This window comes from Pieris napi, chromosome 11 (genome assembly GCF_905475465.1).
Source record: "Pieris napi chromosome 11, ilPieNapi1.2, whole genome shotgun sequence".
NCBI classification, from domain to species: Eukaryota; Metazoa; Arthropoda; class Insecta; order Lepidoptera; family Pieridae; genus Pieris; species Pieris napi.
In genome coordinates, this window is record NC_062244.1 from 9,608,742 (window position 1) to 9,626,308 (window position 17,567).

At 34.7% G+C, this 17,567-nt stretch overlaps 1 protein-coding gene and 1 long non-coding RNA gene across 2 annotated transcripts; one reads left to right on the forward strand and one right to left on the reverse strand.

Moving 5' to 3' along the window:
- The first annotated feature begins 673 nt into the window (after positions 1–673).
- Positions 674–2,524, forward strand: LOC125053653. The gene is made up of 2 exons (XR_007117600.1): positions 674–1,092; positions 2,224–2,524. It is a non-coding gene; the product is annotated as an uncharacterized LOC125053653 (long non-coding RNA).
- Positions 2,525–2,788: 264 nt separating this feature from the next.
- On the reverse strand, positions 2,789–17,379 carry LOC125053623 (mediator of RNA polymerase II transcription subunit 1). Its single transcript, XM_047655064.1, has 13 exons — positions 16,954–17,379; positions 16,671–16,804; positions 16,225–16,348; positions 15,923–16,039; positions 15,331–15,469; positions 14,652–14,898; positions 14,176–14,305; positions 13,151–13,273; positions 11,367–11,547; positions 10,130–10,364; positions 9,420–9,616; positions 6,869–7,259; positions 2,789–6,131 (listed from the first exon to the last, which is right to left on the reverse strand). The coding sequence occupies exons 1-13, from the start codon at positions 17,110–17,112 to the stop codon at positions 3,554–3,556; spliced, it is 4,755 nt and encodes a 1,584-aa protein (XP_047511020.1). The 5' UTR covers positions 17,113–17,379; the 3' UTR covers positions 2,789–3,553.
- Positions 17,380–17,567: the final 188 nt, after the last annotated feature.

The window sequence follows — 17,567 nt, forward strand, 5'->3', positions numbered from 1 at the left end:
CATACAACCCTTAATTTTAAATTACTAACTACGATTAACCCCTATTTTTAATTTGTTAGTTAAGAACCTATATCTTGAACTCGAGGTTTATATGGAGAAAAATCACAGAAAAACCTAAAAAGTATTTATTCCGGAAAACCGAACAGTCTCTGGGGTAGCATAGCAAAATGTTCCATGTTGATATGTACTAAAAACGTAGGCTTTGCATTAAGAAGAAACGAAGTACGCGGGTATATATAATATGTATATTTAATATATATAATTATTAATATAATATTCGGACTTATATATAATTATATAAGTCCGAATTGCTTAATGTTGTGCAATATTACTTACATGATATATAGATTTACATGATGATCATGCAAATTTACATACATTGAATTTTTTTCACATACTTTAAATTTACAGTGAGCAATAAAATTTGCTCGTTTATTTTAAGAAGACGGGAGATTTCATATAATACAGTTCAATGGTTAGGTTTATTTATCTTTGAATTCAAAGCGCATATTCCAAAAAGCGAGACGAACTTAAATCAATGTTAATAAAAGAAAAAAGAATCAGAAAAAATTTGAATGCACCAAGTTGTGAAATTTCTATGCATGAAAGTTTTCTGGTTATAGTAGCGTCTGAACACCCCATAGACTTTGTATACCATACCATACTCTATAAATACCTCATGACGATGACAATAACTGGAAGCGGAATTACAACCGTTAGGTACATTTTATAATGCAAACATGTGTGTCACCGGAACGTAGATCAGCCTATAAAATAAGATGCAGCATCCTTCGAAGATTAAACCGGGTCAAACGCTTAAGCCTAACATTTTGAAATTAAACAATGGCTCCGATAAGAATACTTTTCAGTTTGTTATTCTTGTTGTTTGCACTTTTTGTTCAATCTCAGCCGATAGATTCCGAGTTAATGGAAACAGCTGAATCGCAGAATCCGTTTCTGCCGCGTTTTGCAATGAAAAAGCTAAAGGAGAGACGGGAGAGAGTTCGGGCTCAAAGAAGGAATTATCAGAATCAAAGGAGCTTCCAGCCTTATTACAACCCAAGGTGGTCTCAAGCATACCCATATTATTATGTGAGTTAACTTTTTGTAACTATTTAAACATAATCACGGCTATAAGGTTGACTTTTTATATATTCCCGTCATACTGACTAATGACGACTCATTGGTCTAGTGGTTGTAGATAGGTTGTAGATAGTACCCTTGACTGCGAATCCATGGGTCCCGGGTTCGATCCCCGGCTGAGACAAACATCGATGTGATGAGCATTTGGTATTGTGCTTAGGTCTTGGGTGTTTAAATATGTTTTTATATGTCTATCTATCTATAATATGTATGTATATTCGTTGCCTAGTACCCATAACACAAGCTTCACCAGCTTAGCATGGGACTAGGTCAATTGGTGTGAATTGTCCAATAAAAAAAACTAAAAAAAAAACTGATATTTGTTAAATAATTTACGTTCATCAAACTTACCACTAGGGTTTTTGTTTTAAAACACGTAGGTACACCCAATTTCCTTGAGATAAAAAGTGTATAATAATGGTTACGATTTAATAATTAAAATTGAATACGTTACATAAACGTAATAGTTTTATAACTTTGCTGAAACTTAATAAGACTGAAGTTTTAATGTCTAATTAAAGACATAAAACTGAATTTAGAAAGATTCTGAGTGTTCACGATAGACATCCATAGCAGTTTAGTCCAATAATAAAGTAATTCGGACTTAATTTCTTAAATAAGTTAATAATAATTTGTAAATTAGATCGAATAATAATATAATAATAATTTAAGCCTTTCTTCAGACATAAATTTTACATAATTTTAATCTTAAACTAGTGTCTTTAGTGAGTCGGTGACATCGACAACCCATCTGTTTGCCCAACTCCCTTTTAAAATTAGATCGAATATGTTATCCTAATACTAGTATAATATATAATACTAGACGTAATAACTTTTTAAATTTAAATTACTTACTATCTGAAGAAAATATTTACGAGCAAAATAACATCAAGGGCGACCTACTGCCCTACTTAAATAGCCCCGAAGATATGACAAATGAGATCACTCATAAGGTTCTAATTATTTACATAAATAGAACCAACTTACACCTTTCTTCGACCCAGATTATTAAATATAAATATCGTAATGTGCAGCACCTTAGTCAGTCGCTAAAACTCAACCAAGTTCACTTCTTTCCAGTAAAAATGAAGACGCACATAATTATAATCCTAGTTTTTGGACTCTCTGCATACGCGAAAACCATAGCTGAGGTGATCGCAGAAACGGAAAATGGAGCACAGACTACAGACAGTTTCAACGACCCACAGACAACAGAGAATAGTTTTGTGACATCGGAACCAGAAATTGATTTAAATTTAAAAAACGTTGATGCTAGTATGGAAATCGTAATTGAAGAGAACGTAAAAACGCCGTATAATTTACTTAATGAAGCTGAGACCGACTTCGATTTGGGCGAGGTATCACCCAATGATGGTGACTTCTTCTACAATGACGTCATCAACAGAGACCCCAACGAAATAATGGATACCGCTGCCGGTTTCGCACCATTACCTTTTCTGAAAAAGAGGAGGAAGGCACAAAGGCCGTATGCAACAAGAAGATTCTTCCAAAAACCTTACGCTTATAGAAGATTTCAGTACTTTTACCCCTATTATTACGGGTTCTACCGCCCCAGCTCTCTAAGATATTATAATTATTATTAGTAAGTTAGTGTATTATTTAAATATTATTATAATAAAAGAAATTAATATTTCATCACGTTTATTTTAAACCTTTAAATAAGACAATAAATGCTACATATACCAATCCCATCCATTTTTATCAACTATAGATTTTTTTTCGTCATTAACCTCATGAACTTAGTTTCTAGCACAAATTATAATACATATTTTACTGTGTCTTTTGTATTTTCTCGAATTACAGAAACAACTTTTAGTAAAGTCCCAAGCAATAAATTCCTTTTCATTAAAATTATAAAATTTTCGATGGAATTGGCCATTGGTACAATGTTAAACTTAAAGAAAGTTTATATAGATATTTGTAATTATAAATAATGTATAATTAGGTGGGTTAACATAATTTAAATAAATAATATATTTTATTACCCACTAAGCATAATTCGGGATATAGAGACAAGAATACAGTAAATTTTGTTTAATAGTATGAACCTTACCTTAATGTTGAAACGAAACAAATTTGAATATGGTAGAGATTTCTTAGTGTGTACATAATTTATTACCAATTTGCTCCATTACATTTTAACTTAAATACCTTAAAATAGAATACCCTACTCAGTATACAATAATTACTTTTGTATAATATTGGTGCCCCTTTCAAAAGTAAATTATGAAAAACAAGTTCATATAAACTCATGTAAAAATAAGATATTGAGTAATAATATTTTACATTTGATTTGTAACAATAAACAAATTATATCTTGTTCATTTTAATACAATTTACATATATTTTATTCACAACAAACATTTTCTTGTACATTAGTTGACCCAACTTATTTCCCGGGGCCAACTAGGGCTTCGTCCATCAGCTCATCGTCAGATATACAAGGGGAGTTTGAATGAGGGGAGGCAGCAACTAATGGTGACGGAGCTGGACTCTTTGACAGCTGCAAGAGAGCTGGAGATGGCGGATAAACAGGTCTAACCGCAACCATTCCAGAAACCTTACTGGCAGAGGACGATGAGAAGTCCAAAAGCATTTCAGCCGCTTCCTGTGGAGTAGTTGCTCCACTCCGTGGGACAGACCCACTTGTTGGCGGTTTCATGCAAGAATCTGCACCCTTTCTATCTTCAGAACTTCCCTTTGGCGCTGGAAACCCCTTTGCCATATCTGTCTTAAAATCCAATGGCATTAAGGGATACGATCCCGAATACGACTCTTTGCTATCGTCTTTTGATCTTTGTGTGCTATCACCTTTAGCTAAGCTTTCAGACACTTTTGAAAAATCCGTCGGTTCAGCTTTGGTAACCAAAGTTTTTGGACTTACACCACCCATATTTAGTAAAGGTTTTGGAACATTCAATGGATAACCAGATTTCATTTGATCACTACTTCTGTTTGGAGTGTCGAAGTGTGGAAATGGATATTTATTTTGATCCATGGATCTAGAAAAATCGTTGACCATAGAACGACTATCGTATTGAGACACTGGATTGTTTTTGTCGGAAGGATTCTGATTTTTCAATTTTGGTATTTGAAATTTGCTCGTATCTAATGGTTTAATTAAACCTTCAACCAGAAAACTTGCATCTTTGGAACCCTTAAATCTATCACCGTCGACATCATCTCGAGATCCACTCGGACTAGAATGCCGTTCAGATTTGGATGAAAATATAGATTTTTCAGAATTACTCATAAGCTTATTCCTCGACTTTTCGCGTTCCCTGTCACGCATAATTTTGGCAAGATCAGAGCTACTGCTTTTTGGGGACCCCGAACTCGACTTAGAGCTCGACTTCGATAAATTGATACCGGCATTACTGCTACCGGATGATTTAGAGTAAGGCACTTTTGGTGAAGCACTTGCGCTAATGCTGGAAGACTCAGATGGACTCATATTCGCTTTAGGCGGCGTGGAGCCAGGAGTCAGGTTACCAGATTTAGAAGACTGCATTACTTGAGTCTTCTTGGACGCAGGTCCACTGATTACTCCCGGTTTTAAGCCCGTGTGAGTTTTCGGTGATCCTTGGCTGGGCGGAGTCAACTGTGGAGAAGATTGTTTATTGGAGCCAGAATAACTTAATTTCGAGCTCCCACTTGAAGATTCCTTCGTTCTTGTTTTATTTATAGTAATCTTCATTCCATCTAAACTGGGTTTCACCATATATTCTTGATTTTTGCTTTCACTCATTTTTAAATTGCTGCTTCCTGAACTGTTTTTTGAATCATTGAACTTGCTACTACTACTAGAGGAACTAGATTTGGAGGTTGTTATTTCTGAATCAGTTCCACAATGTTGAGCAGACTTAAGCTTGTCTATGACTGCACTAAGAGAACCTTTTCTGTTGCGGGCTTGACTCGGGGCATTCGACTTGTTAACCTCAACATTGGGCGGTGAAATCAAAGGCTCAGTGACAGGACTATCGCACGTAACCGGAGTAATTTCAAGTTGTTTTAATTTTAGTGGATTTTTTAATTTCGGGCTACTTCTACCCGAACTAGAAAAAGATAATCCGGAGTGTTTCTTCTCTTTGTCTCTCGAAGACATCGATGACGATCCGTACGAGTCTTTAGATATCTTTTTCGTGAGGTCATATCCTGTGGTGCCAGATTTTCCTGAAGGCGAACCACTCGTCGCAGATTTCAATGTAGACATACTAGGTTTCCCCGAACCGGATGAGCTATGTTTAGGGGAAGAGATTGTGTGGTTTTTTGGACTGGAATATCCGGCCAAATGTTTGGGACTACTTTGTACTGGAGAATGTCTGGGGCTATTATGGTGGCTTGATGTTCCAGAGGGTTTACCCATTTTGACGGTATTTGGAGTCGGGGACTTTGTTATAGATACGGACCTGCCGTGTGTGGGACTGGGACTAAATTTTCTTAAAATAGAGTTTGGGGATGTCGACTGCAATGGTGAACCATCGGTTGGCTTAATACTGACTGACACAGGCTTTGTAAGTGGGTCTTGTTTCGGCGGGACTTTTTCAGGAGGTCCCATGGAATCATCTCTTCGGCGCTTCTTTTTCTTCTCCTTGCTACGTTCTTCGCCAGATTTGCTGGATTTCTTCTCGGATCGTATGCGGTCGTCCATAGACTTCATTTGTGAACTAGTAATAGGAGTTATTGTTATAGAACTGGGCAAAGCCGCGGGAGGCGCGGCAGTTATAGGAATAATCTCTATCCCGTGCCTTCTATCCAGACATAGCATAGAGGACAAAGTAGACGCTGAGCTCGAACCGGATTGGTTTGAGGAATTTGATGTAATTGGTGTTATACTCACAGAAGACGGCATATATGATTTGCCGTCCGTGAGATCTAGGAGCAACGAAGACGTACTTCTGTTGCGAGATTCTACTTCTTTATTTTTCACTTTTTGCCTTTTGTGCTCGGACTTATGAAAAGAATTCCTGAAACGAGATTAATTAAATTAATTAACTTTACTTAAAAAGGCCAACTTTTTTTGTTTTAAATTACATAACACATTAGACGGTACAGTTACACATCCTTACACTAGTCAGTCACTTTAATAGTCAGATTTTAATTCCAGTTTTCATCGACTATTTTTCCCTACTTCGGACAGATTTCGTTTAATACTTAGACATAGAGGCAGTGCAAGGAAAATGACTACTTTTAAGGTATTATAAATTATATTGGTATTTGATGCACTACGTATGTGAAACTTGGGTTGGTTGCATTTTTCAAAAGAAAATTGTAATTTTATTAGTTTGATAGATATTTTGTATGGTTATAGAGGAGGTAAATGGAAATCACAATTGAATTGATCAAGTAACATTTCTTTATACGCATAAATACAATTATGTAATTTTTTTAACGAACTAACGCTGCCGAACGCGGAAGCCGATTGTGCCTCTTTGTCGCTCGTTCCGCGCTCTCGCTTGCACTTCAAGCCTTAAATGGATCGCCTCAGAGCGAGGTAACGCCGCATGCGTCATGTTTTTTCGTGCGTGCAGCCGGCTCCATCGAATTATAAGACGTCACGTCAAAAATGTGTCAAATAAAGATAGGAAGACTAGGTTTTCTGATTTTTCATTATGTATGTAATATATAAATCAATTTTGAAATAGAATTTAACTCGTACGTAAGTAGTGCGTAAAGTTGCAATATCATTCCAATAGAAACATACCTGATTATATCTTCAACATCGCCATCGTTCGAGTTGTCAATATCAGACGACGTCCGATTATCGGCCCCTCCCAAGGCATCCGCATCCATTCCTGACAGTTCCAGATCTGACGTAAAATCATTCTGCGAAATTGAAGACTCCTGTCCCTCAATATCGTCATTGGTTGAATTACTATTCATTGTATTGTCATCTTCGTTAAAACCGTCAGAATTGTCACTTTCACTGTCCGAAGCGCCTAAATCTCCCAGACCGGGTTTCCCTTTCTTTGTGGATGGAGGCCACAAGTCAGATTTACGTTTTTTGGACTTTCTGTCATCCATTTGGGATTTTGAGTCATTCGAATCTTGACACATCATTGACATGTGGTGTTGCTGATCAGAGAGGTATGCGCCTAAAACAATATATTTTACGAATATGTTATAGATTTTTATTTAAAAGATGAAAAAACTGAGAAAATAAGTCATATATTAATATTTTTACGAAGACGGGTTGACTGCAATGTTTCTAGATTTTTTTCTACTACTTAGAGAACTTATCAGGAGGCTGAATTTTTTTTCAGGCAGTTTCAGAACAAGTGTAGTCGATTGGTACACTTTTCAGGAAAACCGATGTCAGGCGTTTTCAGGCCTGGTTATACCCCTTTGATGAAGGAATATTCTAGGTGTGGGGACAAGGACGGTATGATACGCGAGAGAGAGGGAAGATCGGAACCTTCTCGAAGCTTATTTCTAACTCCTTGTTCATGTGACGAAGTTTTCAAAGCTATAAATAATCCTAATAATACTAAAGCGGCAGGTTATGACGGAATAACAACAGAAGTGTTAAAATTCTCCTCACAACAACTAGCAAGTATCCTTACCCATCTCATAAATTTATCTTTCACACAGGGTATTTTTCCCAGTTCTTTAAAATTATCAATAGTTAAACCTATGTTTAAAAAGGGTAATACAGAGGATATTAGAAACTGCAGACCTATAACTTTAATACCAACTTTAGCTAAAGTGTTGGAAAAACTTATGCACAATAGGTTGAGCTCTTTTTTAGGCAAATTCAGTGTTATAAATGAGGAACAGTACGGTTTTCAAAGAGGTAAAAATACTATCCTAGCAGCTTTCTCCTTAAGGCAATTGTAGAACATATCGATAGGCGCAAACAGGTATCTGTAGTTTTTTTTGACATGAGCCAAGCATTTGATTGCGTAGACTACAACATTCTTCTTCAAAAGTGTAGACTTTACGGAATCCGAGGATTGCCTTTAAATTGGCTTGAAAGTTACCTAACCGGTCGTAAACAATATGTTGAAATCACACATACTTCCTCTCCTAAACATATTGAAAGGAGGTACAAGTCTGTGGCTATAGATTGCAATAAAGGCGTTCCTCAAGGGAGCATACTGGGCCCATTACTGTTTCTTCTGTACATTAACGATCTACCGAATTTGGTTAGTAATAAATGCATTCTTTATGCGGATGATATCTCAGTGGTCGTGTCGAATGATACTACGCGTAACCACGAATCATTATTGAATGAAACAGTAAGAAATGTCACGGAATGGTTGGAAATTAATAATTTAAGTGTAAATGTAAAAAAAACCAACTTTATACAATTTCGGAATTATAATAATTGCAGACCTAATAACCTCAAAATCAATTATAAAAACGAGTCAATTGAAGAAGCTATATCAACCAAGTTTCTAGGCTTAACACTAGACCAAAATCTTAGTTGGAAACAACACATTTTAACGTTTTTGCTTTGAGTCGAACTCGCAAAGTGGCTTCAAAACACGCAGCAATTATTGCTTATCACGGCTATGTTGCCTCAGTTTTGCGCTATGGTATCCTTTTATGGGGAAATTCGGTAGATGTGAGTAAAGTTTTTATTACTCAGAAAAAATGTATTAGGGCTATCATGGGCGTTGGACCCCTTATAAGTTGTAGACCAATTTTCCACGAACTGGGTATTCTGACAGTACCAAGTCTGTATATCTATGAAGCAGTGATGACTGTCAAGAAGCATCCACAATTCTTTAAAACTTACAAAGAAACTTGCTTTTATATACCAAGGGATCCAACACGGCTGCGGGTGCCTGCATGTTGCACCGCGCTATACTCGAAGAATTGTTACGCCATGGCTGTGAGAATATTTAATCACCTTCCTAAAAATTATAGATCACTGCCATGTAATGTTTTCAAGGGGAAGGTGATTAGATTTTTAAAGTCAAGGTGCTTTTACAGCGTAACCGAGTATTTAGAATATAAGTTTAACAATTACTCATAAATGACTTCTTAATATGACATTTGCATGCCTGTTATTGTATGGCTGATTGTGCGGACTTTTCTTGTTGTTGTTTTATTTTATTTTGTACCACTATCATTGCAAATAAAGGATTTATTTATTTATTTATTTAAACCGAGCACGCCGTAGTGTAGAACGCCGTACGACAAGGACGGAGCAATGTGCGAAAGAGATAGCAAGTACGTATGAAAATATACTCTTTAAGAATTCTACGGCGTTTTCTATCCGATCCCCTAGCTCGTAACAATATACTCACCTCCTTGATGCGGATGCGAGACAGAAGAGGGGTAAAGGGCTCGATTGTGGGGCGACGGGGAAGGCGAAGGGGAGGGCTTGTGGTCGCCCCCGGGGTCGATGCCCCCCAGGCCACAGCTAAAATTCGACTCGAGACCGGAGTAGCCGCCGTTCATTTGTTTCGCTGCCGCTTCCCGCTCCCAGATATTCACCAATGATCTGAATAAAAGTTATTTTATTGTAAAATATCGGTTATAACAACGTTTGGGGTGGTTTATATTAAGATATATATAAATAAAAAAACATGTGTGCAATACACACGTGGTAGAAGTGAAAGTTTCAAAAATTTTGGTTTCAAGATATAATTTTAATTTTTATAAAAAAAATTATAAAAACTACAATGATTACATTGTAGTTTTTAAAAATTATATTAATAAATAAGACTTTTTCTATTTCAATATTAAATTTTAATATAAATGTTTAATTTTGATGAAAACCAAAATAATTAAAGATTGAAAGTAGATGAAACGGAAAAACAACACATTTAACATTTCTGAAATACTTTTCATATAGTAACGTATTAATAATGACGTTCGGAACCAAATGATACCATAGATTATTATATTCGTAAAAGGCCAGCAACGCACCTGCGAGCCTTCAACATCAGATGAGCCGTTTGTCCCGTTATATAAAAAAATATGGGTTTTAAAAAAATAATTAATACTTTATTACCTTAACGTGATTGGTATAGAATGGCTCTTCTGAAGGACCTTGCTGATATAGTCGTCAACGTGGTCCCTGGCAGGCGAGTTGAGTGTGTACACTGTGGCGCGCGGCGTTGCCGGTTCGCCCAATTCTAGTTCAACCGTTGCCATACTCTCGTCTAACGGGTGTTCGAGGGATATCGAAATGTGTTGCCATGACAACGCACTCACTTCGAACATTAGTACGCTTTCCAGGTCCACAACTGAAAATTAATTTGTTGAGTAATGGGGCCGTTCAAGTATTACGTAAGCAGATTTATTGCAATTTCCCCCCTCCTCCCTCCTCTTGTCAGCAAAAGTAAGCAAAGCTCTCAAAAATATTTTTTAGTTAATAGTACATAAACGTATTAATTTTTTGTAGGAATCCTCGAAAATGCATTTCGTTTTCAAGCATAGACATGTGTGGAGAATATGTGTATTTTTTACATTGTAAAAAATATAATATAATAATATTGTAAATAATTTCTTTCGACGTCACGTTGAATCACCTAATAAGAAAATCAAAGAACCCTCCCTCGCCACTACAGTGCTTACTAATACTTGAACGGCCCCAATAAAGAAAATAAATTCAAGTTTATTTTTATTTTAAACTAGCTGGCCTGGCGAACATCGTACCGCCTAACAGTCTATTCTTTATTTTTTTTAAATACTTATTCTGCTATTTGGGACACCGGTCTAGCTAGTAAGATAAAAAAAAGAAAGTTGATAAGACAACAAATACATTATGTCAAAAAATAAAAATTTACCTTTCCGGAACCCCTCCACTAACACTTGAACTTTATGATATGGTATTAAAGTTCAAATTGACTTTTAAGTATTATTACGAATATTTTGTATGGGAATATAGAAAAGTGTTGTTTTTAGACGTTTTGACTCAATTTTTTTAATTTTTCTCTCCGTAAGAACCATCCTCGTACTTCAAGGAATATTATTAAAAAAAAGTTAGCCAAATTGGTCCAGGCGTTGTTGAGTTATGCGCTTACCAACACATTTTGCGATTCATTTTTATATTATAGATAGATATATTGTTACTAAATACTTTTAATAGTCGTCATTTTCTTTGATGTAAATACCTCTCACATTATTAATAAATAAAATCCTAAATAAAACTTTTCACAAATTAATATTTTTTTTATACATCTTAAAACACAATAATAACAATAGTATTTAGAAAATAATAGTAATTAGTAAGGTCCTGTCCTCACCATGTTTAGTCTGTGCGCGTACGCATGACGCAATGAGGGCGTTGAACAACGCTTGCTGACGTAACGCGGCGAGCAATTGCGGTACGTGCGAGGGATGAGTGAAGGGAATGCTTTGTACCACACATCCTTCGAGTCCACGACGCTCACAGAGGAAATAGCACTGCCATTGGTCTGGGAGCTTCTGTAATTTCACGATAAAATCATTGTTCTCAATTTATATGTTTAAAAGATGTTAAAAACAGTAAAAATCTAAATTTTATTAAAAAAAAAAACAGAAAACAAACTGTTATGGAATTAACTATTAAGTTTGTTATGAAATAGCTGGGAACCTTGACACATGTAATTTTTACTTAAATGGGTTCCCAAATTTTATATATTATAATGCGTTGTTATAATGAATAAACACATTTTTTATTTTATTAAGATCTGTATATGTTAACGTAAAATTGTAAACGGCGTTAGATTGTAATCTATCCCGCGAGATTATAAACTGTCGAAAGATTGTGAACCTCAGCGTACTGCTTACAATTTAACGTATTATTATTCGGTAGATTGTAATCTATCCCGCGAGATTATAAACTGTCGAAAGATTGTGAACCTCAGCGTACTGCTTACAATTTAACGTATTATTATTCGGTAGATTGTAATCTATCGAAGTGAAACCGTCAAATTGTGAAACGGATCGCACCTCGCGCGCTGATTGGTTGAACGGAATATGCCCCGCGCCACCATATTGTTTGGTGTCGAATTTGAATTGATTATTTTGATGAATGTAAATTGATGTCGTGTTGAAAGTAACTCACAGCTTTAGAATTAGTTATATGAAATTGTTGGGAAGTAAAATTATTCTGTGATTGACCAAAGAAGTTTAAATGATAACTAAGTTAGTGTTGGAAATGACATAATATGACTTACATACATAATTTACATTCATCAAAACAATCAAGTTACATTCGACAACAAACGAATTAACAAACAAGTATCAATCAGTTTACAATCTCGCGAGATAGATTACAATCTAACGGTGTTTACAATTTTACGGTGACATATATGTGGTTTTTACAATATCCTTAACCTATATAGTAATAATAATAATAACTTAAAAGTTTGGTCCCTATGGCAGTGTACCTTTAACGCTAGCAGAATTTCCTCGCTATATTGCGATACTTATTTGTATTAGAATTTTGTACCGACAGAGGAAGACAATAAATATAATTTATTTAAAATAATATAAAAGATAACAATTGTAACTCGTAAAGTCGAAAGTCAAAGCGAAAACAAAGTGAATTATGAAAGCAACATCAAGAAGGCGCGAAATTTTAAATTGATATTTTTAAATAAAATATAATTGTAAAAAAACAACAATAACAAATGGCCTAGTGGCTTGAATGGAACGGACTAAAACGTTAACTCTGAGGTCGTACATACATGATACATTCGTAAGTAAATTTCTTAGTAAAGGATTCAAAAATCCGCAATTTCAATATTGGAATATCATATTAATTCAGACATTCAGTTTACTCAAAATAGAGTAGTTGTGTTAGAATTCCTTTAAAAATCGTTTATCGAATTCATAACAAAGTTAGTGTACCGCATGAGTACGTTCGAATCACGTGCACATTTATCTTGGCAAGGTTAAGGAAATCATCGTAGTGAATCTGGCATGCCATAGACCTAACAACCGATTTATGTCAGGCACATAAGGGTGATCACCTACAAGCCTATTTTAAAGGAATATCAAGAAACAAATACTGCTTTTTTTTCGACTTCTAAAAATATCTTACCACAAACAATCCTTTACTTAGATTCAACTCGATGATCTTTCCTGGAACTAGACTATTGTACGCCTGTTGAGCGATCAGTCCCAACATTGGTTTACTGTTCGACCAATCACCCGCAACTTCCACCTGTCAAATGTCATGTCAACTATGAAAAAAAAGGTTTTTGTACTTATACTTTCGTAATCTAGTTTTTAATCCACCCAAAAATATTTATTTATCTATTTCTTAACAATTGTTCTTATTTTTAATTTTATTTTCTATATATACTTGTACACAAGACTTCATTACTTACACTGCTAACTTTTATTAAAAAAAATTTTTCTACTAAGTATTATTATTATTACATTATTTTTCTTTTTTTGCGTCTGAGACGCAAACAAGCTGCTGTGGTCTTTGGCAGAATGACCAGCGCTGTGGAACAGTCTGCTCCTCAGCATGATACTTAGCCAGGGCCAATCACAACCACAAAACACACGCATTAAAACGTACCTTGTTCTTTAAAAAAAAAAATAGTTATCTTTCATTCTTTTTTATATTTTGTTTGATTATTATTATTTTGTGTGTTTCTGTGTGTGTGTTTTATTAGTAATAAATGTTATGTGTATGTCTATGTATTAGGTAACACACAATTGGTAGGCGACACCTACAAATCGGTACGATGACATCATACCCTGAAACGCGCTAGCAAAGTTATTCCGACTAATGATATATACAACATCTCAACCTTAGCCACTGTGGCGATTGGGTCAGACACTGGTTAGACTGCTCGAAGATCTTCCGTTTAGGTCGGAGGACAGAATAGCATCCTTCTTCCACAATTTTGTTCAGTTAGTATCATTTACTTTCATCAACAAAATTTTATTATAATTTTACTGGTCATAAAATGAGTGTATTTTTTTCTGGTGATACATACATAGAATGTCTATCTGATAAGAATCGCTTAAGACTACGCATTCTCCGTTCATTATATATTTTTTCAAGTATTAAACTAAGGTAATAATATCACTAGGTAGGGTAATAGATTTTACCTCAGTAGTGGCATGAATGAGCTTGGCCAGTCCAGCGCATAGCGGCGTTGGATGTGACAGCTTGAGCGTGAAGCAGGCTGGCAACATCGCACTGTTCTGTGCCACCAGTTGTGCGTACACGGGACCGTTGCTGTGGATTTTTGAATTAAGAACTATTATAAATTCTCGTGAAACGTAATGGTCTTTATTACTTGGTATTAAGGTGTATTTTACAACAACACTTAAAGTCATGTTGGGCACATGGGTGTCATCTAGTAACCATATTGAAACAGATATTGTTTCTGGCAGTTTCTTCTTGTAAGTTACAAAAGTTAAGCTAAAAATCAATAACAAATTGCTTTAATTTTAATAATAACTGAAATCAATCAATGTAAGTGAAAAATATGCTAAGTAGTTGTTATGTATTAACAATGATAGAACTATTTACATAAATTTAACTTACTTTCACTAAGCACTAAATATATGTTAAAATTTACCCTTTCCCAACTCGCTGTCCACTAGAAATAATAGGATCTAGTTGCAATTTATTAGCCGCTGATCCCTCCAATAGTACTAGGGCTGAATGACCTATAAGCGTGCGACTGGGAGTGATGAGTGACGTAAGGCCGTTAGAGGGAGACGGACGACCGTCTGTCAGTAACTCCGAAGTAAGGGGCTGAAGTCCTTTGTCCTTGTCTAACAGTTCGTAGGGCGATACGAAGTATGTTAAACGCATTGCGTGTCCTGAAAGGATAGAGGGCATTTATATTTGAAATTATTATAACGTTCAGATTACTTAAGTACTTTTCATTTGCATATGTTTTAAATGTAATTTAATATATATTTAATTGCATTTAAAACATATTTTTAATGAGAATGTGATTTGTTCCGGAGACCCATAATAGGTATGCTAGGGCCAAGTGGTCCCTAGACTTTAGTATTGATTTAATAACCTAATTTCAAAAGTGTTAGATTATGTTGCTCAAACTATAAATAATACTAATTATTATTTTACAAAACATTGAGGTACCAAACAGTCTGTCAATCAGACACATATCTGGGTTTGTTCATTGATAATTTTTTAGGGCAAATAGGTGATCATATTCCTATAGGTATTAAAACACAGGAATCCCTCCGTCCTGCAATATAGCATAAGTGAAAAATAATTTGCTATACCTCCTTTCCTCCGTTGTAGGAAACCAATAGGACTTTTATGTACTTGCATCCAAGGATCTTTTATGAAGCTTTGCAGCTGCCTCATTGTGCATAAGTCTCCTTCTAAACTTTGCAAAGCACTGAATGCTTTACATTTTACCTGAAATTAAATAGCTAAATAAAAAATATATAAATTCTATTCCACTTAGGGTCTGTTTCACAATGTATGGATAAAGTACCAAATAGCTATGCAACACATAAATTATTTGGAAGATAAATTGTGCTATTTGACATTCATCGGACTCATAACTTATGATGGACTTTATGTGACGAATAGCGCTAGCTGACAGCCGTGAAACGCAACAATAGTGTTTATCCTACCAATAAGTAATAAATAGCTAATTTGTAACTTATGTAGAACTTATCCGTACATTGTGAAACAGACCCTAAAATCAGTAGTAGTATCAGTAGTTTGTGATAAGAAATTGACTGTTTACCATAGGATTTTGTGAAAACATATGGTAAATGATAATATACGGAGGAAACCTTATGTCAGCATAAGTAAGTTCTCAGCATTTCATTATTATAAGAAATACACTGAAATTAAAAATACCTTCTTCTCTGCATTTAACTGGTAGACAGCTGTAAGCCCTTCAAGTTGTGCAGTAAAGTCAGCAAAATCACCTCTTGCAATACACTGTACTAGCTCTTCACAACTTTGTTGTTCAATCTGTATTTAAGAAAAAATCTGTATCAGTGAAGGTCATATTAAAATATCTTTTTAATTTTCTCAACAACTGCTTTGAAAACATTGTGCAAACTTCTTCACTCTTCCTAAAAAGAGTGGAGTTTTGTGACACTAAGTAATTTTTATATCAACATGTATGAAGAGTAAAGCTGAAGATGCTATTTTACCTTGCCCTCATGATGTATTTTGACATCTTTCACATTCCCAGATGATTCAACCAATATTTCTAAATAGAACATGTCAGAAGATATAAAAAGATTTACTCCAGATGTTCCAACAACAAATTTTAACCTGAAATATATTATAAATGTGAAAATATTATAATACCTCTATATCTAAGTATGACAATGTTGTGATATTGAGCACAGAATCCACTTTTTGTATGTTGTAGAGAAATCCACTTATATCAGTAGTTTGTATTAACTAGTAAGTAAAATCCTTAAGGAGCTTTTAGGGGAATTAATGACGTGTTTTAATACAACCAAAAAATGTGTGCAAATCATAATATCAACTTTTAACTGTTAATAAGACCTACTTTAGGTCCTTTATATCAATAGAGCAATCAAATAGGATATTGTAGGTCTAGATAATATTTAGAAGCAATATCACATACCCTAGTTGTCTTGATAAGCATTCAAGCCGCTCAATAAGACTTTGAAGTGAGCTAACTTTGATACAATGCTGTAAGCTATCTAGGCATTTCTGTAGAATTATTCTGTCAGCACTATCTATAGCCCATCTTTTGTCCTGCAATAAAACATATATATTTAAATCTGGAATAATATTACTTTTTTACTATTCTTTTACTTTTAACCAAATACCAAAATAATTATTATTCATTCATATTTTATTAACGGGAACATTCTAATCTAAAAGTATGGAATATTATAACATACCAGTAGAGCCATGCGAACTGCTTTAGATGTTTCAGTTAAGTTTTTATATTGTGATGTTTTAGACCTGAGCTTTTCCATCAGAATTTCATTTTGTAACTCTTTAGACTTATCATTTAAGCCATTAGAATGAGGCATAGCAATAGTTTTTGTATCCGTCATCTTGGCGTCAATTATTTTGTGGTAATGTTAAGAAAATAACTAATAGTTTTCACAACACTTTTGTATACACAGATGTTATTTTTTTTCGTAATGTTATGGACTTTTACAAGTAAAGTTCCAAGGACTATTCTATTTTATGTTATAACTAAAATTAATTGTTTATATATTTGACTAAATTATTCATTATTTACGTGTTGAAAGCATCTTTTAACTTGCACTTAATTTTTTCAGCTTTGCCACAATCTAGCCGATATAATATAAAAAATTTATGAATGTTTGACGTTTACTGTTTGAGTTTTGACTTTGATAATCTACAATGTCTGCAGTCTGACGGTTACCCGCTTGTCATTGACAGGGTGATTATTTTTTATTCGCATATAGACAACACGCCTATCGGCCTTTTCGTCAATTGGCAGCATTAAGTGGATGTTTTTTTTATAAAGTACTAGCAAACT